At 51.2% G+C, this 23,657-nt stretch overlaps 1 protein-coding gene and 1 pseudogene across 1 annotated transcript; one reads left to right on the top strand and one right to left on the bottom strand.

The window, feature by feature from the left end:
- Positions 1 to 2,205: 2,205 nt before the first annotated feature.
- On the top strand, positions 2,206 to 23,140 carry PLA2G4D (phospholipase A2 group IVD). Its single transcript, XM_078333169.1, has 20 exons — positions 2,206 to 2,265; positions 2,662 to 2,734; positions 2,935 to 3,071; positions 3,649 to 3,780; positions 4,468 to 4,508; positions 5,065 to 5,107; positions 6,440 to 6,503; positions 6,878 to 7,014; positions 8,220 to 8,330; positions 8,732 to 8,769; positions 8,952 to 9,087; positions 9,429 to 9,565; positions 10,248 to 10,470; positions 16,429 to 16,546; positions 16,885 to 17,022; positions 17,246 to 17,353; positions 17,465 to 17,659; positions 17,902 to 18,068; positions 18,704 to 18,890; positions 19,837 to 23,140. Exons 1-20 carry the CDS (start codon positions 2,206 to 2,208, stop codon positions 20,061 to 20,063), a joined length of 2,472 nt encoding a protein of 823 aa, XP_078189295.1. The 3' UTR covers positions 20,064 to 23,140.
- Positions 8,000 to 8,120, bottom strand: LOC144577579 (U2 spliceosomal RNA; annotated as a pseudogene).
- Positions 23,141 to 23,657: the final 517 nt, after the last annotated feature.

Consider the following 23,657-nt stretch of genomic DNA (forward strand, 5'->3'; position numbering starts at 1 on the left):
CCTTGGAAACAGCTCTTATCTCAGGTGTGTAAACACGACCTCTGCTCTTTCATGAGTTCCCAGCTCTGATTCATTGGGGTCTGACAAAAGTGATTTCATCTTGGTGTCGACAGCATTCACAGTGCCTGGAACCATGACAGATACTTAATAAATAGTGACAGTCATAGCAGTTGCCTAGAAACTGCTGACTGTATTCCTAAGCAGTGTGCAAGTGTTAACATTTTAAGCCTTAGAAACTGCTGACTTTATTCCTAAGCAGTGTGCAAGTGTTAACATTTTAAGCCTTAGAGTACCATGTGAGGTCAAAACTATTATTATTTCCACTACACATGAGGAAACAAACAGAGGCACAGAGAAGTTTAGTGACTTGTCCAGGGTCACACAGCAAGTAAGTGGCAGAGCCAGGGTTTAAATCCAGACAATCTGGCTCCAGAGTCTGCCTTTAAGCCCAGTAAAGACCAGTCATAGTAATCATTGTCACAATAATACCATGTTCTAGGTGCTCCATGTTAGCGCTGATCTTAGAGGTTAAGAGAATTGGGATTTCACTCTAGTAAAAATAACCTGCCAGGGAAGCAGCCCACACGCTTGGGACTTGTGGAGTGTTGGCCTGGCCCAGGGAGCAGGGGAGTGAGGCCGGGCTGCCTCTGCCCTTCCCCTATCTTATCTTGGAGTGGGACATTGAAACTCAACACCCCACAGGGCCCCAGCATCCCAGCTGTCACCTCCCTGTGGCCAGCAGTGGTGGAATCGGAGCGAGGGGAGGAAATGGAGCCAGATGTCTCAGAGTTCATAAAATCTGTGCTGCTGACAACCCCTATAAGGCTTAAGGTTTATAGAGCTGACATGTTGCTGATGCCACTGGAGCTAATCCCCAAGAAGAGACAAACAAGTCTACCTTGCTTGGGGAGGTCACGTGTGCTCTGCTTGGAAGTGGCCTGGAATGACAGGGATGTTGGCATGGAACCACAGAGAGGAAACATGCAGGGGCAGAGCCACCAGGCATGTGGCTTTGCTATGGCCATGGTCCTTCACAGTTTTTGGTGGGGAGTGGAGAGTCAGGTGGGTGGTGAGCCAACCCCTAGCAAGCAGCCTCTGTGGAGAGTGGAGATCAGTCCTCATGGGCACCAAGACCTTCCAGCCACATGCATGGGTGTGGATCTGATCATGGGACGGTGCAAAGTAGGAAACAGCTCTGGTTTTGCCACAATCATCTCCCAGCTATGTGAGGCTGAATGTTCCCTGTGCAAACACTGCACTGCCTCCTGGCTCCCTCAGGGGATGGGGGGTGAAGGGGACATACGAGTCCAAGAAGATCATACTTAGTGGGGAGTCTAACCTGGTGGCAGAGCCGCTGAATGGCAGAAGCCCCAGCATGGATTTTTTCTGGAATGGAGATGGTCTGTGGGTTCTTCACCAGGGCTGCCACACTGCGTGCTGCCAGGGTTAGCATTTCATAGGACTTCATGTGCCTGGTGCCCCATGGGGGTCCTGCCACCCTGTGGCCCTGCTGGGTCCCCTCCTGGCTGGGGGCTCCCACTGCCCCACTCCCCTGCACAGGCAGTGCTCCTTCCTGATAGCCCTGTTCTAACAGCCCTTTGGATATGGGCTCTTTCTGCTGGGTTCACGCATCCCATAGGTGGTCCTCCTGGGCAGGCTCCCTTACAAGAGGATACAAGGCCAACAACCTTCCTTGGGGTCAGCCCACAGGACAAAATGCTATTTGCCCTGCCAGACCCATTTGAGTAAACTCACTTCAAAGAGGCTTATAAGAAACTAGTGCCAGGTGCCCAAAAAAAAGCCGAGCAGCAACGCCCAGGAAGAACAGAAACCCCAGGGCCCTCCTGATCCTGGCAGTGCCAGGGACCTCAGCAGTGGGGTGTGGGGACACCTCCAGTGCCCTGTCCCAGCAGGACTCAGCCACGCCCCACCGACCGCCTGCTTTCCCTCCTGCCACCTACTCTCAGCTCATCTCCTCTAGCTTCTGCCCACTCAGCAGCTTCTCCCTCTCACCTGGGCTGTCTGTGGCTGACATGGCCTGATCAGCATCTTAATACAGTGGCCTTTCACCCACAGCACCCACTGCTCCCAGTGATGGCCCCATGCTCTCGGAGTTTCCTCATTCATACCCCATACAGTGCAGATGGCTGAGATCCAGGGTAGTGCCTGTGGATTGGGCTGCCGAGGCTCAGCCTCCCTTAAGTCATGCACCTGCTTTCTGTCCAGAAGGGCTTGGGTGGGGTGCTGGCAGCAGGGTCACCAAAGGTAGCCCTTGCTTTGCCAAGAGGCTGCGGGCTGCCCTCCCTGGGAGCTCTGGGAACGGCTGACATCTAACTGACCCATGTGGCGGCCACTCCTTGGCCCTCAGTTCCTTGCTCTGTCCACTACCATGTGTTAGCCTGTTCCCGAAGGGGAAGGGGTCCCACAAATTCCACCCATGGGTGGTCTACTATTCCCCGGCTGCTGCAGCCCAGAACCGTGACCCCAAAGACAGAGGTGAATAAAGGCTGATTGGTCCCCAGTGGGTGTCCCCGGAATGCCTGGCAGCAGCATCAGCACCACCAAGTACCAGGAGGGTGGTGAGGGGTGTGGGCAGCACAGCGACTCCAGGCTTGGTGGGGGGAATGCGGGAAGGACTCTGGAGTTTGATTATCTCCCCAGGGGGAGGCCTCTGCCTGCTGGCAGCTCACCGTGAGGGTCCTGGAGGCGCGGAACCTACGCCGGGCCGACCTGCGTGAGTAACCGCCCTGTGCATTCTGGTGGGAGCAGGGAGGACCAGATACCCTGGGAAGGGCTCAGATGAGCACCCTGGGGTGGGGCTGGGCTGGGCTTGGCCGCCTGGGGTGACCACCAGGGTTTTGGTAGGAAACTGGCATGGCCTGTGGAGAGGGTGTGAGGACTGCCCCCTCACAAAGGCTTCCTTAACCTTGGCAGTGAGCGAGGCTGACCCTTATGTGACCCTACAGCTGTCCACCGCGCCTGGAATGAAGTTTAAGACCAAGACGCTCACAGACTCCAGCCATCCTGTGTGGAATGAGGCCTTCAGCTTCCTTATCCAAAATCAGGTCAAGGTGAAGGCTGGGGGACTCCTGGCCACTCCCCTGTGAACAGGCTGGACCTCCATGCGAGGATTCCTGGAGTGGAGAAGCTCTCAGGAGAAGGGGTCTCTGTGCCCAGCCTGTCTGTGCTGTGTGCAAGGGAATGCATGAAAGAATGAACATGGTCCTTCCACCAGCTGGCTGTGGGACCGACCCCCGCAGCTGGTTCCTCTCTAAGCCCAGCTATGAAACAGAGACAGTAAGAACCCCCTCCTGAGTAGGTCGCTGCAGTGGGGAGATGAGACCGTGTAGGAGACTGTGGAAGATCACCAGCACATACCTTAGGGCGCAGCTTAGAGAGCCAGAGAAGCCATGGACAGAGACAGAGAGAAAGAGAGAATTCTTTCACAGAAATTTATGTTTGATAAAACATTAGAAAGGGGAAATTAGGAATTTTAGAAGATTTCCTTCTATTTAAGTTTTACAGTTCTTTTTATTTTGAAACACAAAATTGTGGGGCATAATGATCATTTCTGGCTCTAGACATCAAGTGGGGTTCAAGCCCTTACTTGAGCAGGTAAAAGGCTAAGTCGCTGTTCCTGTTTTCTAGAATGTTCTGGAGCTTATCATCTATGATGAAGACTCAGTCACGGAGGATGACATCTGCTTCAAGGTTTGCTATGACATCTCAGAAGTCCTCCCTGGCAAGCTGCTCCGGAAAACCTTCTCCCAGAGTTCCCAGGTGGGTGGGGAAGTCCCTAGGAGCCCCACCTCTTCTGACTCCAGGCTGAGGAAGTTGCTGTTTCTCCCACCTGTGGGGAGGCTGCTGGGGTGAACTCATTCACAGAAAACTCTAAATCCCTTCCAGAGATATTTACATTTTAATAAGCAAGGAGAAGTCTTAACTTGACAGTTATAGACTGAATCATGCAATGGAGGGATTTGAGCCACCTGTGGCAGGAAGGATTTGGGAAGTGGAGAACTTCCTGACATCCATCAGAACAGCTCAGCCTCCATCACTCCTGCGGGCAGCACAAGGCCTGGTTTGTGAAGGCCTCAACTCCCTTCCTGCTGCAGCCTGGAGGTGGGGATGGCAGTTCTGCGGTCTGGTCCCTTCTCAGGAAGAGCAAATGGGTCCTGTAGGCCCTCCTTTGTCTGTGCTCTTTGTCTTCCTCTCAGTCTTGCCCAGAGTTTTGGGACCTCCAAGGGTGGGAGACCCATTCTCTGCAGACTTACTAGCCATTGGTAATGTGGGTAGGGCCACCTGGCCCCATACCTCAGCTTCCTCATCCGTAAATTGGAAATAATTGCACTAACGTGCCTACCTCAGAGACTGCTTGAGGGGACGAGATGATGCCTGTAAAAGAACAGTGTCAGCGCTGAAGACACAGGTACGTGCTCGTGACTGGCTCATCCTGTCTGATTGCAGGGAGAGGAGGAGCTGGACGTGGAGTTCCTGATGGAAGAAACGTGAGTAACGTCTCAGCCCAGGGAGTGTCTCAGGGCTGAGGCTCTGTCTGAGGAAATGGCCCTGACCTAGATGTCCCTGCGGTCACTCCAGCCTGACTGTTCCTCATCTCCTAACCCTGCCAGCGAGGTCCGGTCTTGGGCGGGTCTTCTCTATCACACCACTTACTTCCTTCACAACGCTTACTAATATCAGTTCATTACCCATGTCTTTATAAATTTATACATGCTTTCAGAGAACAGTCTTTTCACACTACATATTAGCGCTTATAACTTATAGGTATTATAATTATGATACCTATCAATATTATAATGAAAAATGTATCAGTGTTATAAATCAAAAAATGCGGAGAGGAAAGCCGATGTTTTCTCTCCCTGCTCTCTCCCCTCCCCTCTCCTCCTGCAGAAGCATCTCCCCTTCCCCCTGAACCTTATCCGGAACTTATAGAGCCCTGGGCATCAACCAAGGAAGCCCCACATCAACCAAGGAAGCCCCACAGGGGCGGGAGGGGAGGTCAATACAAGAAGCGTTTGCCTTTGCGAGGTTTGATTTTTCTAGGTCGAATCGCCCAGAAAACCTCATCACCAACAAAGTCCTTGTGGTAAGTGCCTTCCCAGGCTGAGGGAAGGGGCCCCAGAGCAGACGCGTGGCGGGGAGGACAGCTGCCTGGGGTATGGACCGGCAGGGGACAAGGCAGGGGCAGGGCTTCGTGAGTGGTAAAACCACCCCTGGCCTCTCAGCCAGGTGGTCACCTGGGGCTGTGGATCTTGGAGGGGCCTGGAGCTAAGGATGCATGGAGAGAGGGGAGGCAGGGCTCTGCGGAGAGGAGATTCCAGCCTGCTGATGTTTGGGGTGCCTCCCCAAGGTGTTTAGTCACCTGCGGTGAACTCACAGTTCTAGGGATTGACTGAGTGCTTCCCTGGGAAACGGTGAAGAAATCAGGCAGGCCAGGCCCAGCTTCTGGTTGTTAATGTTGAGGTCACTGAGGCTCAGAGGGCGCTCCCAGAGCGGTTACTTCCAACCTGGAAGACCATAGGTTCAGCGGCTCAGTCAGCTCCTCCTCGGGACGGGGTAGAGTCCCCGTCAGCGCTCCCGACCATGGGCTCACGAAGCTGCAGTGGACATAAATGGCCACAAGGTGGCGAGCAGGCGATGCGCTTGATACATGCTTTTATCACAGTGTGACTCCTGGATCAGCAGCACAGACCTGGGAGCAGGTGGGCCCAGGGTCACGTGCGAATGCACCTAGAGCCGGCAGTTAAGGAGGCGCTCACTCCCAGGGCTGTCTGATGGGCTAGTATTACTTTTTAAAATACGCATGAAAATATAGTATCACATGACACTGGTTAAAAAAGAAAGTCACGCCAATGGCACTGCCTCTTAGGAGGTGATGGAGACCTGCAGGGGGTGGGCATATTTTGTGATTGTGTGGCGCGTGGGTGGCGGGCATCTTGGCAAGGCCATGAGGGCCTGGCCTTGACAGTATCCCTTAGTTAGGCCACAGAGGACAAACAGGAGTTGTTCTGAGTGTTTCTCTGACACGCATTCCAGCCTCCTGTGGATGGGCGGCTTGCTTAGATTATTTGGAGTTGTGGTAGAATACCTCTTCCAACTCCAGCCACAGAGAAACAGGAGAAGAAGGAGCTGTGTCTGAGGGCTGGGCACTCTGGGAGGTTTCAGAAGTTTGGCAAAGCCAGGAGAGCTTGCAGGGAGGTGTGAAGCCCCGGCCCTCCTGGCTCAAGAACTTGAGGTTCAGCAGTGGCAAAGGATCGGTGATGGGGCAAACGGCCCCTGCAGGCAGTCCCATCCTGAGCCCACACCACTCCTTGTTGTGTGTGTGGCGGATTTGGGACACTGGGGCTCAGAAAGTTGAGGATGAGGCGACCTCAGCTTACCCTGCAGAGGCCCCTGCCCATGACGTGGTCTCCCTTAGGCCCGAGAGCTGTGCTGCCTGGATGTGCACCTGGACAGCACAGGGAGCACCGCTGTGGTTGCAGGTGAGACCGGCTCAGAACCAGGCCTGGACTGTCTGGACGTGGGGGTGAGGAGGATTGCTGGGAAGGCTGCACAGGGCGGGAGGCAGCAGCAGCATAGACCTTGCCTCTCCCTTCCCACCCACATGGCACAGAGGGCCATGTGTCTCCTCTAGGTAGGAGGGTCCCCTGACCTGGGGGAGGCATGTTGCACAAGGCAGAAGTCCAGGGTGGGGGGTTGTGGGGCCCCATGGAGTGGGAAAGGCCCTTTTCAGAATGCCATAGACGATGGCCCAACCTTCTGAGCATGCTCTGAGTCCCAGTGGTGGTGTCACTTTCCCAAGTCGGAGCTGGGGATCTAGACTCTTGTCATCCTAACCTGCCCTCTCTCTCCCTAGATCAGGACAAACTGGAGCTGGAGCTGGTGCTGAAGGGGTCCTATGAGGACACCCAGACATCCTCCCTGGGCACAGCCTCTGCCTTCCGCTTCCACTACATGGCAGCCCTAGAGACAGAGCTGAGCGGGCACCTGAGGGTGGGTCTTGGCTCTAGACCTCTCCCAAAATCCCAGGCTGGGCAGCTCCAGCTGCAGTGGGCCTCTCCCTGCCTTCCCTGCCCACCAGAGCCAAGGCCCCCGTGGCCTTGTCAGCCTCCCCTAGTTAAGCACCTCACTGTTGGCAGACATGGAAGGCCACCAGGTGTTAGGTGAGCATGGGACTGCTGCACCATGTCAGTCTTGGAGTCCTCCAGCAGCCCCTCCAGTGGTACCCTTAGAATAAGATATGATGTCTGTGCCCACAAGGCCCTGCACAGCCTGGCACCCACCCACTTCTGCCACCACATTTTGTTCCACCCCCCCTCCATGCACGATGTGCCAGCCATCCTTGTCTCCTCTCTCACTTCCAACATGCCAAATGCTCTCCTGTCCCCGACGGACTCCTTCCAAGGCTGCCTTTTCCTCCTCCTCCTCCTCCTCCTCCTCCTCCTCCTCCTCCTCCTCCGCCTCCTTCCCTCCCTCCTTCCCTCCCCTCCTCCTCCCCTCCTCCCCCTCTCCTCCTCCCCCTCTCCTCCTCCTCCTCATCTCTTCCTCCTTCTCCCCTTCTCCTTCTCCTCTCCTTTTTGTCCCCTCCTCCTCCTCCCCCTCCTCCTCTCCTCCTCTTCCTCCTCTCCTTCTCTCCTTCTCCTCCTCTCCTCCTCTTCCTCCTCTCCTCCTCTCCTTCTCCTCCTCCTCTCCTCCTCCTCCTCCTCCTCTCCTCCTCCTCCTCCTCCTTTTCCTCCTCCTCTTCCTCCTCCTTCTCTTCCTCCATCTCAATATCTCAGCTCAAATGAGGGCCCTCCTTGATCCCAACCTCAAATCAACCCCATGCACTCCACCTTTGGTTGCATTAGAAACTGTCATATCACTCACTCATTTCCTTCATGACACTAGCATCAGTCATTACCCATGTCTTTCTGAATTTATACGTGCTATTTGGTGAGAACAATGCCTTCGTACTAGATAAATATTAGCTCTTATAATTTTATAGTTATTATAATTATGATACTTATCAATGTAATTACAATACTTATCAATATTATAATCTGTATTATCAGGGAGAGACATGTCTACACTTGATCTTAGCCAAAAGGCCGAGAAGCGATCAGGGAGAGACATGTCTGTCGGGATTACAGTCTAGATACTCAGTAAGGATTTGTTGAATGAATGAATGAATGAGTGAGTGAATGATATTTTCCTTCCAGAGCTCCACAAGCAATGGCTGGAATGGAGACAACTCAACTGAACACCTCACTGTGCCCCTGAGGCCCTTGACCATTGGGAAGGAGGTGACCACGGATGTTCCTGCTCCACATGTAAGTGGCTTCAGCTGGAAATGCCCATCCAGTAAGAATGAAGATGAGGCCGGGTGCGGTAGCTCAAGCCTGTAATCCCAGCACTTTGGGAGGCCAACGCAGGAAGATCGCCTGAAGTCAGGAGTTTCGCCAACATGACGAAACCTGTCTGTACTAAAAACGCAAAAATTAGCCAGGCGCCTGTAATCCCAGCTACTTGGGAGGCTGAGGCAGGAGAATCGCTTGAACCTGGGAGGCGGAGGTTGCAGTGAGCTGAGATTGTGCCATTGTACTCCAGCGTGGGTGACAGAGTGAAAAAAAAAAGAATGAATGAAGATGAAGGGGACCAAGGCCTCAGGGAATTCCCATGTGGCATTTAGGGTATAGGAGGATCTGAGCAGAGTCTCTGGCTTTGATTTCAGGCCCCAGGAGTGAGGCTGCAGCTCAAGGCAGAGAGCTGGTAAGGGACATTCATATCTGTGGGGACAATGAGAGGCAGGCGTGCCAGAGGGGAGGGTTGTGGACAAGGGTGGTCCTTGAGACTGGAGTAGGGGGCTTCTTTGGCAGCTCACTTTGGGCTTGGCCAGCCAGTGGCTGAGCTGTGCTGGTGTCCCCTGACCCATGGATCCTCCATTGCTGCAGCCCCAAGGAGCTAGCCATGCACCTGAGCTTCAATCTGTGTGCAGAGGAGCAGGCCTTCCTGAGCAGGAGGAAACAGGTGGTGGCCAAAGCCCTGAAGCAGGCCCTGCAGCTGGACGGAGACCTGCAGGAGGATGAGGTCTGGGGCGCAGGGGACGTGGGTACAGATATCCTGGACCAGCCATAAGGGAGTACCTGATTCCTATGCCTCTCCAGAAACTTGTCAGTGGAGACTGGGCATGTGTCGGGAGACGTGGGAGTGTGGCTAGGCTTTGGGGTTCTAACTCTTGGGAGTTCCATCCTGGGCTGAGAGCCATTGCTTCCAGAGGAGGGCTGGAACCAGCCTTAACCCTGACTCTGTCAGGCCCTGATCCTGCGGTCCCTTCCCTGGAGACAGGTAGCAGGATGGGGCCCTGTGTGAGATAGGAGGCAGCTGGTCCCTTTCCTTGTTCATTCAGCCTGTGTCCATGTGTGGTCCAGGTACCCGTTGTGGGCATCATGACCACAGGAGGAGGTGCCCGGGCCATGACCTCACTCTATGGCCACCTGTTGGCCCTGCAGAAGCTGGGCCTCCTGGACTGTGTGACCTACTTCAGCGGCGTCTCTGGCTCTACGTGGTGAGGATCCTGGGGGACTGGACGGCAGAGACAATCAGGGGCCCTAGCGGGACAGAGTGGACACCAGAGGGACCCTCTGTGTGGGGAGGCCAAGTAGGTGTGAGCAGTGTGATCTGATAGGAGCCAAGCAGCTTTCCCAGAATGGAAGAAGCAAGCATTTACAGAAGCCCTGCCATGAGCAAGGCAGCAGAGGAGATGCGCTCTTGAGGTTACTGAAGGGCTGTGAGGTCGCCGACTCAGACGGAGCTGGGTTTAAGTCCCGGCAGCACCACTTACTGGCTGGCTGACCCTAAGCAGCTTATCTTCTCTGATTCTCAGTTGACACAGCTCCAGATGGGGGCAATCATAGTGCACACCACATGGGACTGGGGTCCCACATGTGGAAATAAACATTTTTGAATATAGTGTATTAAATAAAATATTAAAATTAATTTTTACAGGCTTTTATATCTTTTTAATGTGGTTACAAGGAAATTTAAAATTCCGTTTGTGGCTCACATTGTATTAATATTGGATGGCGCTGATCTGGAAGGAGAGAAGGCCCTGAGACCTATTTCCCAGATGGGCAGAGCTTTGGCAGCAGGAGCCATGTGTTAGGAGAAGCTGCAAGGTGGAAAGGAGGAGTTGCAGCTCCCCATGCCCATCCTCGGCCTCCTACTGCTCTGTCTCCTCATTCTCCCAGGACAATGGCCCACCTGTACGGGGACCCTGAGTGGTCACAGAGGGACCTGGAGGGACCTATCAGACATGCCCGGGAGCACCTGACCAAGAGCAAGCTGGAGGTCTTTTCCCCAGAGCGCCTGGTGAGCTACCGCAGGGAGCTGGAGCTGAAGGCTGAGCAGGGTCACCCCACCACCTTTGTGGACCTGTGGGCGCTGGTGCTGGAGTCCATGCTGCATGGCCAGGTAGGGCGCCTGTGCATGTGGGGAGGAGTGTATGTGCACCCTGGGGGCCAAGGTAGGACTCCCTAGCAGCTGACATGTGCATGTGTATTTCCTGCAGCATGGAGGAGCCCCTGTTTTTGATGTCATCCTGACTTTGGAATTTAGGTTTATCATCATGTAGCAGGGCAGGGGAGCCTCAAAACTGGGGTTCTGCCCATGGAGGTTCTTGGCTTCCCCCAGGAAGAAATTCAAGGGATAGCTGGTGGTAGAAAAAACAACTTTATTGAGGGCACAGTGTTATAGCTCTGTGACTGCTCCTGCAGAGCAGGGCCACCCATCAGCAGTGTGTCCAGAGCAACAGCTCAGGGGTAGTTCCATAGTCACATTTATACCCACTTTTAATTATATGCAAATTAAAGAGTAGGTTATTCAGAAATTTCTAGAAAAAGGGCAGTAGCTTCCAGGTTGTTGCCAGTGAAGGAGTAAACTGTCATGATACTGGTGAGCACATCTTATGGAGAGGTGCTTTCAGCCTTTATCTGTTTCAGCCAGTCTCCAATCTGGTTCCAGAGTCGAGCCCCACCTCCTACCTCATTCCTGTCTCAGAGATTAGACACTCTTCCTTAATCTTAACAGGGTGAAGAAGGGTGGAAATCTGTTTTTTTTAACTGCTTCCTGCTTATTTTATGGGGGTAGGCCCTGGTCAAGCAATAGAGGAGTAAAAAAATCTCTGGATACCAGATCTAAGGAGCCCAGAGGTAGAATATTTAAATTCTCCTGGTCAGTAGGCTGGATAGATTGGAAGCCTTGTGCCAGCATTGTCTTTACCTGGAACTGTTGTGATCTAAAAGACACAAGCTTTACTAAGAGGTTAATCAAGCAAGGCCAAAGATTAGTAATAACAAGATAGCTTTCAAAGGTTCTAGGAGAGGTAAGAATGAGGTGAGACTTAGGAAGGCATTTTTGATTGTGTAACCAGGGCACTGATCCCAACTATATCTGTTGATGTGATGTATCACATTTATTGATTTGTTTATGTTGAACCATCCTTGCATTCCTGGGATGAATTCCATGTGCTCAATGGTGAATAATCTTTTTGATGTGTTGCTGAAGTTAGTATGATAGTATTTTGTTGAGAATTGTTGTATCTGTGTTCATCAAGGATCTTGGCCTGTAGCTTTCTTTTTTGTTCGTGTCCTTATCTGGCTTTGGTATCAGTGTAGTTCTGACCTTGGATAATGACTTTGGAAGTATTCCCTCCTCTTCAATTTTTTGAAATAGTTTGAGTAGAATTGGTATTAGTTCTTTAAATGTTTGGTAGAATTCAGCAGTGAAGCCATCAGGTCCTTAACTTTTCTTTGATGGGCAACATTTTATTACTGCTCCAATCTCATTGCTTGTTATTGGTCTGTTCAGCTTTTCTGTTTCTTCATAGTTCAACCTTGGTAGGTTGAATGTGTCCAGAAATTTATCTATTTCCTCTAGGTTTTCCAGTTCACAGTGTTGTAATATATGTATCCTTAAGAAAAATGTGATATTATTTGTGAACAATTTTGTGCAAGTCTCCTTGTATACCTGCATTAGAGATTCTCTAAGTCTTCAAGATACATACCCAGTAGTTGAATTGTTGGGCCACTGGGTTTGTACACCTTCAACTTTCCTAGCTATTGGCAAACCATTCTCCAAAGGAGTTGTATTAATTCACACTCCCACTACTAGTGTGTAATAGCTGCTTTTTCTCTATGTCCTGTGCAGACGTTTAATTTTTTGTTTAGCATGAGGTATGAAAGGAACATTTATCATAGTTTTGTACTTCTTTGATTTTTAGTTAACAGCTCATGTTTTCAAGTATATTTATCATTTAGGCTTCCTTTTCCATTAATTACCTATTCAAATCCCTTTCCATGTTCCTGTTTAATTTGTCTTTTTCATATTGTTTTATAGGAATTCTTTATATATGCTTGATGTGAATCCTCATTAGCTCTAATGGTTTTAATTCATAATTTCAATATAATCTAATTTATCATTCTTCTTTATGGTGTTTTGGGGGAGGTCTTCTTTTTCTCTCCCCCAAAGTTATAAAATCTTTCTATACATTCTTATAAAAATTTTAAAAGATTTATTTATTATTAGTAGGACTTCAATACACCAAGAATTTATCTCCAGGTATCATGTGGATAGGGATACAGTTCTTTTTTCTCACATTAGTAACAAATTTTCCCAGTATCATCTACTGAATTTTTTCTCCACTGACCTGTATTGCTAATTCTGTCATGTATCAGGTTTCATATATTTTTCATATATTCATATTCCTGGGACTCTTCCTGAGTGCCCTCTTCTGTTCCAACAGGGCAGATTATCTTTCCCTATGCCAGTAGCACATGGACTAAAGTTTTGCGATAAATCTTGGTATCTGGTAGGCTAAGTTACCACTCCACTTGAATTCTTCAGAATTCTCTTGGCAGTACTTGACCCTTTGCTGTTTCTTTCTCTCTTCCCTTCCCCTTCCTATTCTCCCCTTCTCCTCTTCCTCCTCCTCCTCCTCCTCCTCTTCCTCCTCCTCTTCCTTCTCTCTCTCTCTGTGTCACCCAGGCTAGAGTGGAGTGGCACAATCTTGGCTCACTGCAACCTCTGCCTGGGGTTCAAGCCATTCCTGTGCCTCAGCCTTCCATGTAGCTGGGACTACAGGTGTGAACCACCACACCCAGCTAATTTTTGTATTTTTAGTAGAGACTGTTTCACCATATTGGCCAGGCTGGACTTGAACTCTTGGCCTCGAGTGATCTGTCTGCCTCAGCCTCCCAAAGTGCTGGGATTACATGTGTGAGCCACTACGCCCAGCCTGCTGTTCTAATTATATGATAAAATCACCTAGTCATGCTTTCTGATAAATGTTGTTGGGATTTTTATTGAAGTGGCATTGAATTTATAAAGCCAACATAATTAGTGGAAACATTTTCATTCTATTACTATGTCCTGTGTATTCTTTGGATCTACTGTTTAAGTTCATATTCAACTTTGAAGATGTTGTGTTTTAATAATTGGCTTTCCTGCCTGGCGGCAGCGATTAATTACTATAGAATGGGAGGAGCTTTTTTTAACAGTTCACTTTACAAGGTATAGAAAATGCAGTTTGATCCTAGGCTATAAAGTAGACTTTTATTCATTACCATTGGACCCTCCAGTAGTGACTGAATGCATGGCTTTATGTGTAAGCTTTATAGGCGTTTTTTTAGAAGACAATTTTTTAATTGTTCCCAAAAATGGGAATGCTTGTGATAATATGGAACGTCTATATATTCTTAAAAATGAACTTGGACAACATAGGGAGACCCCCATCTCTACAAAAAGAAATAGCTGCGTGTGGTGGTGCACACCTGTAGTCCCAGCTACTCGGGAGGCTAAGGTGGGAGGATCACATGAGCATGGGAGGTCGAGGCTGCAATGAGCTGTAATCATGCCACTGCCTGGGCGTTAGAGTGAGACCCTGTCAAAAAAAGAAATCACTTATGCTATTTTTAAAATTATTTCCCAATATGAAAGGTTTTCAATTTATTATTTCTTTTCTTCTTGGTTATCAAACCTTTCCTCTTAAAGCTAACATTCATTGTAGACTTTATAAAATAATGTTTTATTCAGGTGATTTTAATGTTGATTTCTAATTTTTTAAAGCCTTAGATAAAAACAGGTATTTATTACCTCTATGATATAATAAAGTACCAAAAGTCACTTTACAACATCAGAAAAATAACTCTGTAGCACAATTTCATTAATATTAAGAATTATTATACCCCGAAACTTTGCTCAGAATGACTCTATTAGTCTACATACACCTCTAATATTGATTAGGTTTTTATAGAAATCCACTCATCAAATACACCAGCTGTAATCAGTGCTTCTCAAATTCTCATCTCTTTGAAATTTTTTCATCAGTCTTTTGCTGGCAAGTACCAAACTGCTTAAAAGCTGCTATCATTCCTCAAAGAGAAACTCAGAGTGTTTCTCTTATGCTTTCCTGAGTTAAGAGCTGGCACACTTTCCTTCAACTCTGAACAAAAGGTTTTGCACACCCTTTAGTCTGCATTACCAGTACTGCACCAAGCTCCAGTGCTTCCCGTGGGACCCTCAAATCATCAGAATGGTGTTTTGCAGGGTTGAGGTTACTCTCTTGGAAACCGGGGGGTTAGAGACTGAGAGTCCTGCCGCAGCTTACTGATGAGCCATGAGACACACTGGGCGCTGTTTCAGCAGATAGAGGGGTGTGCTGACCTTTTTCCAGAGCTTTCCCTAGGGCATAAATTGTACAACTGTAGTAAAAGGACACATTTTGCCTCATCATATGCATCAAAAGAGCAACAAACAGGGTTTCTAAATAAAAAGACTTTGAGAAGGGATCACGTATACACATTTGTACCTAAGGACTGACTTGTACATACACCACCACCATCAGTGGTGGGGGATCAGGCCCTATTTAGAGATTTCCTGTGAAATATCTGTAACTCGTACTGGGGACCATTGAAGAACGGGGTGGAAAGATGACTGTGGTGGACACGGCAGTGTTCTCATCCAGGACAGAAGAGCTGCCAGTGAGGAGGACATACACACTGGGTGTGTTGGGTTTTTGCCATGGATGTGGGAAAGGCATCCCCCTTGGATAGGCTGGGCAGGAATCCTCACACCTGGTTGGGCATCAGGATCATCTGAGGGTTTTTAAAAGGCAAATTTCAAAGTGACTTCCAACAGGCTGATTCTCAGTGGAGATCCAGATGCCCACATGCTTCACATGCTCTCACATATACACATTCCCTGAGTCAATCTGATGATAAGGGCTGCTGTAGCAGGTTGGAAGCCTTTAAGACTAGACCCCCTTCTAGGTGGGATAATGTATTCATGGTACATGTACTGCCCAGTAGGAACAGCCTAGGGCTGACAGCGTCAACCTCAGCTGTGGCGACAGAATCCTTCCCAAGGTGGCACTGCAGGCAGGCACCATTAGCTTTGCTGGTGCTTGGGAAGAGCTCTATTTGCAACTCTAGTTCAGCATAGAATGAGGTCTTTCTGTTCCCCTAGAATTCAGGAACTCTGTGGGGGCTCCCCCAAAAGGCAAGCTACAGTCGCTGCTATCAAAGACAGAGTTTAGGCCAGGTGCCACGGCTCACGCCTATAATCCCAGCACTTTGGAAGGCCAAGGAGGATGGATTGCTTGAGGTCAGGAATTTGAGACCACCCTGGGCAACATGGCAAAACTCCATCTCTACAAATATACAAAAATCAGCCGAGCGTAACTTGTAGTCCCAGCTACTCTACTCAGGAGGCTGAAGTGGGAGGATCAGTTGGGCCTGGGACATGGAGGTTGCATTGAGCCAAGATCACATGACTGCACTCCAGCCTGGGTGACAGAGTGAGACCCTGACTCAAAATAAAATAAAATGAAACAAAGACAGAGCTTGGAGCGCTATTGAAGAGGAAATTAAGAACAGAAGGTAAAAATAAACAACGGGGCACCACGTGGGAGTCAAGGATGTCAGGAAAGCACTCGGAAGGGACTGAAACTTGATGTGCATTAAGGTGAACCTGGAAGAGGGGCAGTCCATCCCCCAGCGTAGCTTACAGTATATGCACAAAGGGCATTGCTGGGCCCTTTCTGGAAAGCAATACATGTATGTGTGCGTGTGCTTTGTGTCTGTGTGTCAGTATCCACACCCACCTCACTCTTAAACCCATGAAGATGGGCCTGGAAGCCGGCTGGCATTGTGGTCCCTGAGAATGGCCCTCCCTGGAGAAAAGCAGCATGCAGCCTGCACGCCCTGTCCAGAGACCCTGTGTCTCAGGCTGGTCAGAACACGAGGGCAGGAGTGGGAACTGACCCATGCATGGCCCCCAGATCCCACTGGAGGAGCTGCCTCCTCAACCCTAGCCTGAGCTGCTGCCTCCAGGGTGCTCCCAGCCTCACTTAAGCCCTGACACCCTCTGGCCCAGGTGATTGATCAGAAGCTGTCAGGACAGAGAGCTGCCCTAGAACGGGGTCAGAACCCTCTACCCCTCTACTTGAGCCTCAATGTCAAAGAGAACAATCTGGAGACACTGGACTTCAAGGGTACAGTTCTTCCCACTCCCCCTCCCGCATGCTCCAGCCCCCAAACCCTCTGCACCCTGAGAGTCCCCAGAGAATTCAAGCTGGAAACTCTGCATGGATTGCCCAACCTATGGGAAGGGCAGTGGTGCTGAGGGCTCAGGGAAGCTCTCTGTGCATGGGAGTGGGGAGAGCTTGAGGGTGTGGACCAGGGACTGGGAGGGAGTGCATGCTCCCCACGTCTGCTGCGTTGGGGTCAGGCACAGGGTGCTCAGGCCTGCTGGGGCAGTACCTTTGGCCAGAGTTGGGGCTCCTGCCATCCACTCCCCTCACACTCCTGCCTCTCCCTCCCTCCCCATTAGAGTGGGTTGAGTTCTCCCCCTATGAGGTCGGGTTCCTGAAGTACGGAGCCTTCGTCCCTCCTGAGCTCTTCGGCTCCGAGTTCTTCATGGGACGGCTGATGAGGAGGACCCCTGAGCCCCGGATCTGCTTTCTGGAAGGTGAGGGTGGTGGCTCTGAAGGCCCTGGGCGGCCCCGGGCCAGGCGTCTAAATGGACATGGGTCCTGTAGCTCAGGTGGACAGAACCTCAGGATGAGGGGTACGAGTGGGTGGCACAGGGGGGCATCAAAGGGGCAGCCCTCTCCCACCCCCGTTTCCCATCAGCACCTGTGAGAGGGCCACTGGCTGGGACCTCAGGCTGACCTCTCTTGGGGTTCCCTCAGCCATCTGGAGCAACATTTTCTCCCTGAACCTGCTGGACGCCTGGTATGACCTCACCAGCTCTGGGGAGGCCTGGACACGGCACATCAAGGACAAGACCAGGAGCTTAGGTGGGAAGTGGGAGCTGAGGGGCCTGGGATGAGGCTGCTCCTTCAGACTCTGCTTGCAGTGTGCGAGGTCTGAGGGGAAGAAGGGACCAATGTCTATTTCTCTGGCTTCAGAGAAGGAGCCCCCCACCTCCTCAGGGACCTCCTCGTGGCTGGGGGCCTCATGGCTGCAGCCAGGAACGGCGCTGGCCAGGGCGTTTAAAGGCTTCCTGACGGGCAGGCCCCTCCACCAGCGCAGCTCCAACTTCCTACAGGGCCTCCAGCTGCACCAGAACTACTGCAACCAAAGGGACTTCTCCACCTGGGCAGGTAAGGGCCGTGGCCAGGCGGAGGTGAGATTGGGCTCTGGGTGGGGTGGCGGGGACTGGCAGAAAGAGACCTAGAAGGTAAGCATCCTCTTCTGGGATGTGGCCTGGAGAAGATCCCCTTGGAAGGTCCTGGAGCAGGGCTGGGGTGGTACACACATTCAGAGAGTGACCCAGAGGACAGAAGGGGACCTGGATGACCTGTGACACGGTGGCGGCCTCTGACCATCCTGCGTTTCCCGACAGACTGCCAGCTTGACTCCACACCCAGCCAGCTGACCCCCCAGGAGCCTCAGCTCTGCCTGGTGGACGCTTGCTATTTTATCAACACCAGCTGCCCCTCCATGTTCCGGCCGGGCCGCAGGCTAGACCTCATCCTCTCCTTCGACTACTCCCTATCTGCGCCCTTTGAGGTACCCTGGTTACCCAATGGGAACCCCTCTGCCCAGCCAGGCCAAGCTCCAGAGGCAAGCAGCAGGACCACTGAGCCACTGCCCTTCACCACTCAGGTCCTGAAGGGAAGGAAGGGTGTCAGGCCTTCATCTACTGGCTTCTGCCAGGGTCCCCACTTGGGAAAGACTGTGGTGGTGCAGGGGCCATGGGTCCCAGGACAGCTCAACAGGGAGGGACATTCCCACACCCACTCCAAAGAATAGCTGGAAAGAGCTGAGAGGAGACCCTAAGCATCTCCATGTCCATCCCCCTCCGCAACCCAGACTTCTTCCCTTGCAGACTGTGTGCAAATGTGGGTCCCCTCTTAGCTCTGGGATTTGAACAATCCAGCAATAGCAATCCAGAGTTGGGATTTGTGGGGCTTGGCGTTAGGTTTGTACCCCACCTGAAGATTTTAACCAAACAACATTGCAGACCACTGGGGTCCTTGGACTCCCCTGGGTCTCCCTCCGAGTCACTCTGCAGCTTGGCCCAGCCACAGACAGGACAGAGCCAGGCTGTTGTCCTGACACTGAGGCAGCTGGTGTGGGCTGGAACTGTCCCAGCACTGACCTGGGCCGGCCTGGCTCTCTCCAAGCTACCTTCTCCCCACCAGGCACTGCAGCAGACGGAGCTGTACTGCCGGGCCCGGGGACTGCCCTTCCCCCGGGTGGAACCCAGCCCTCAGGACCAACACCAGCCAAGGGAGTGCCACCTGTTCTCAGACCCTGCCTGCCCAGAGGCCCCCATCCTGCTGCACTTCCCACTGGTCAATGCCTCCTTCAAGGACCACTCAGCCCCTGGTGAGGCAGCCCCTCCCGAACAGCCAGGCTGCCTGGCCCCTCAGACGCCTGCCCTGGACCCCCTCTGCCCAGCAGAGGGAAGGGAAGCAAGTCTGCCAGGAGAAGGCTTCAGGCTAGACCCACCCAGGCTGTGGAACCCACCCTAGCCTCCTCGCTGATGCCCATGTCCCTGCAGGCCCTCTGTTTGCAGGGTCACTGGGCAGGGGTCCCCTCTGTCATGACACCGGCCTCCTGTGGCCTCCCTCCTGCCCTGGGACCCCCTCGGTCCCGCCTCCTCTGCTGTTCTGCTCTGTGGGGGACTCAGTTGGCCTCTCCATCATCCTTCCGAAGCCCAGGCTGGGGCACCTTCTCAGGGAGCTGAGCCTCTCCTCAGGGGCTCCGTAAATTGAAACCCCTATCGCATTCCTTCCTATCCTCTCTTCTCACCAACTGGTCAGAATTTTATTTCCTTTCGGTGGGAAAAACTCATTGCTGCCTTCGCGCGATATTCCCAGCTTTCTGCTTTGCACCATAATTCCAGATCTCCCAACTGTCCTCTGAACATGCTCAGCCACATCTGAGAATTCTAAAGAACTTTCATCTCAACAAATTCTCTCTGCCCGCCTGCTTCCAGCATGAGCTCTAAGAATCCATTCACAAACCCGGTTGACGTCCCCTTTCTGGCTGTTTCCACCTTACCCCCAAGCAATGTAGAGACATGGGGCTGCCTGAATAGCATTGGGAGTGTCAGGCGCAAGGAAACCAAGCACGAAATTGTATTTTCTACCACCAGATAGTACCCATCCAAAGAGTACCCTGCCCCACGCTTGTATTCCTGGGGAAAGGACGCAGAGAGCTGGGAGGAAAGCAGGGGACCCTCCGGTGGGGGCAGCCCTCCCAGTGAGCCGCTGCCGGGCTGTGGAGGCCCTGGCAACCTGTTTCTGACACCCCTCCCACCCTTGGGTAGGTGTCCAGCGCAGTCCCGCTGAGCTCCAGGCTGGCCAAGTAGATCTCACCGGGGCCACCTCCCCCTACGCCCTGTTCAACATGACCTACAAGGAGGAAGACTTCGAGCGCCTCCTGCAGCTCAGCCACTACAATGTGCGGACCAGCCACGGTGCCATCCTGCAGGCCCTGAGGACTGCGCTGAAGCACCGGGCCCGAGAGGCAAAGCCTTCAGGGGCACAGACCTGAGGCTGCTCAGAGGCCCCAGGACCCTCAGGGCCACACTCTAACCCTCCAGGGTCTGCAGGCTGAGATCTGCAGCTGGCCTCAGCCACAGCCCTTCCTGGCTGGAGCTGTGGGCTCTCCCAGGCCTGGGTGGCCTCTGCAGCTGGTCTCACTGCCCAGAGGGAACTGCACCCCACGCAGAGTTCTTCCTCACGTTCATGGCTGGCTTAGAAGGAGCCGAAAATAACTTCGCCAGGCCAGTGTGTAGAACAACGGGTATACCCAGACTGACTTTCACACCACTATTACTTCCATGCCTGAACAGAATAGATTTGAGGTGCAAGCTGGAGATAGCAGATCAGGAGTAGGGACAGGGAGGACAGGGGATGCCTGACCTGACAGGTGGCTTCAGGCCTCAGGAATCACAGGACATCCTGAACACATTGCCTCCTCATCCTCCTTCTCCTACTTCTCCTCCTCCTCCTCCTCTCCTTTTCCTTCTCTTTCTCCTCCTGCTTTCAGTATGCAAGTCTTGTACTTATTTAAATTTATTCCTAAATATTTTATTCTTTTTGATAAGTAGAGTTATTTTAATTTTATTTTAGATTATGTATTGCTATTTTATAGAAATACAATAGATTTTTAAATATTGATTTTGTATTCTGAAATCTTGCTGAAGTTGTTCACTGGCTCTAATACTTTTGTGGATTTTTTAGAATTTTCTATAGATGGATCATGCCATCTTTAAATAGGGATGGTTTTAATTCTTCCATTCTGATCTGAATACCTTTTATTTATTTTTCTTTCCCAGTTGCCCTGACTAGAACCTCCAGTGCAATGGTGAATACTTGTTTCAAGAGCAGATATTTTGTCTTATTCCTGGCACTGAGAGGAAAGTGTATGTCTCTCACCATTTAGTGTGATTCTAACTGTGGGTTTTTCTCAGACATCCTTTATCTGGCGAGAAAGTTCTCTTCCATTTCTAGTTTATTGAGTGTTTTTATGAAAGGGTGTTAGGTTTTGTCAAGTGATTTTTCTGTGTCTATTATTGTGTGGTTTTGTCCTCTATTTTATTAACGTACTATATTGCATTCATTGGTTTTTGGATATTAAACCAACTTTGCATTCCTGGGGCAGATTCCATTTCATTATGGTATATAAACCTTTTTGTGTATTGCTGGCACATTTTCTTTTCTTTTTTTTTTTTTTTGAGACAGGATCTCATCACACTCTGTCACCCGGACTGAGTGCAATGGTGCAATCGTGGCTCATTGCATCCTCAACTTCCTGGGCTCAAGTGATCCTTCTACTTCATTCTACTTCAGCCTCCCAAGTAGCTGGGATACAAGGCATGCAACACCATTCTTGGCTAAATTAAAAAGAAAAAATTGTACAGATGAGGTCTCACTCTGTTGCCCAGGCTAGTCTTGAGCTCCTGACCTCAAGCAATCCTCATGCCTCAGCCTCTCAAAATGTTGGGATTTCAGGCGTGAGCCAGCATGGTCAGCTGCTGGCATGTTTCTTACCTCCCTCATGCAAGGGTACACACACAGACACACACACACCTGGCCCCAGATGGAGGTCACAGTGGGAGCTTCGGGACAGACCTTGGCTCAGGGACTGCCCTCACCTGATGTCCTCTCTCAGCTTCTTTCCCTGTGCCTCTTCTGCATTTGGCTTTATTTTAAGTCTTCACTTTTTTCCATTTTATCACAGTTTTTAAACACACTTTTTAACTGGCTGTTTTTTAACTTTTTTGACTGGCTGTTGTGTTTTATTTTATGCTGGGCATTTTACATTATTCCCCTTAATTCTCATAGCTGCCTAATGTGTTAGGGAGAATTACTTTCTGTGTTATCAACGATGAAACTCAGGTGTGGGAAAAGAACAAAGCATCCCGTGACTCGATTGCTGGGCCCTGGTGTCTGCCTGATGCACACCAACTTCACAGAGCATCCATGTCAGGCAGGGTCACCGTGCACCCGTGACGCAGCAGGACAGAATTAAGGCCACTCCGTAACTATGCCTGAGCATGGACAAAAACGATGTCACCGTGAAACCATAAAAATGGCCAAAAAGTGCCCATAGAAATGGCCAAACAGTGCCCTCTCCTGTTTCACGTGAGAGACTGCTGTTTCTCTCCCAGGTTTTTCAGCCCTCCCCTGTTCCTCCACCTCCTGGATAAAAATTGTGAAGATCCCCAGTTATAGACACGCCCCATTCCTCGACAGTACCCAATGCAGAGCAACACTTTGCTCCCTTGAACATTTCCTAAAATCACCCTACAAATGCCCAAATCCTTCAATAAGCACCCCCGACGCACACATAGAGACTCTGCGCTGCCCCCTAGTGTGCAGTCTTCTTAGTGCAATGGGTACCAATTAACTCAAATTTATTTGGCTACCAGACTGTTCCTGCTGGCCTCTGGCTGGTAGGTGTCCACAGGGAGTAAGTAACTTGCTAAACTCAAAGGTGGCAAAGCCAGGACTGGAGCTTCTGACTGCCACATCACTCTGCATTTTTGGGCACTGACTTTGTAACACGCCCTATTCATAGTTGAGAATTAACCTCACCCAAAGAGAAGTCTAGCCTCTGCCCTTGGCTAGAGGGAGGTGACCTCTGGGTCCTGGAATGTCTTGTCTGACAAGAGTGTCTTTGTTTGTTTGGGGGGCTTTGGAGACTAAAGGCAGAGTCTGATCAAGCCTCAGGAAAGTCTCTGGACAGAAAAGGCTCAGGTAGACTTTCCTGGTGGGCAGTGCCCTGTGCATATCCGCACACATTGTGGCCCAGAGGAGGCATGGTTGCCCAGAGCCCCAGAGGGAGAGGACGCCTCCCTGGAAGCTCCCAACTGGACCCTTCCCGGATTCTACCCTAAGCGTCTCTTCCTTTGGCTGATTTTAATTTGTATCTTTTCATGATCATAAAACTGTAATCACAAGTTTAGTTCTTTCCTGAGTTCTGAGTCACCCTAGAAAATTACTGGAGCTGAGTGTGGTTGTGAGCACCCCACATTTGCAGCCAGCTGGTCTGAAGTGGAGGTGGTCCTGGGGACTGTGAACTTGCAGCTGGTGGCTGATGTTGGGGCATTCTTGTGGGGACTGTTCCCTTGGACTGGACAGTTTGGTAACCTCTGCTGCAGAGGAGGTCAGACATCCCAGAAGATGTGGTGGTCTGGAGGACTGTGCCTCCAGCCTCAGAGTATGGCCAGCTGCAGGCACTGGTTCTCTGGAGAATGAGCAGGCATGGTAGGAAAAAAGACCCTTTCCATTTAGGGAACTTTCTATAAAGCCAGCCAGACAGCTGAGGAGAGTGGGCTGGGCTGAGGCTCAAAGCCACACCTGGCATGTGAGTGTGAGCGTTTATCTGTCTCATACAGCCGACCCCACTAGCTGCTTTCACCCTGGCCCCTGACTACCTGAGCACCAGGAGGCCCTGTCAGCCCCACCTTGATCTGGGTAAGGACCATGACTCCAGCAGCTGTCAGGCCCCCACCCAAAGGCATCCATGTAAATTGCACAATGCTCTTCTTGCAGCCTATGGGCCCCTCCCAGGGCCGGCTGTCTGTCACCAGTCCCAGGACATGGCTCTACCCTCTGCTCACCCCAGGCTGTGACCAGG

This window comes from Callithrix jacchus, chromosome 8 (assembly GCF_049354715.1).
Source record: "Callithrix jacchus isolate 240 chromosome 8, calJac240_pri, whole genome shotgun sequence".
NCBI lineage: Eukaryota > Metazoa > Chordata > Mammalia > Primates > Cebidae > Callithrix > Callithrix jacchus.

Coding starts and splice junctions, on each gene's coding strand:
- PLA2G4D (XM_078333169.1), top strand. CDS start 2,206: ATGCACCTGCTTTCTGTCCAGAAGGGCTTGGGTGGGGTGCTGGCAGCA. Junction 3,072..3,648: donor TTATCCAAAATCAGGTCAAG/GTGAAGGCTGGG, acceptor CCTGTTTTCTAG/AATGTTCTGGAGCTTATCAT. Junction 16,547..16,884: donor GGAGACACTGGACTTCAAGG/GTACAGTTCTTC, acceptor CCTCCCCATTAG/AGTGGGTTGAGTTCTCCCCC.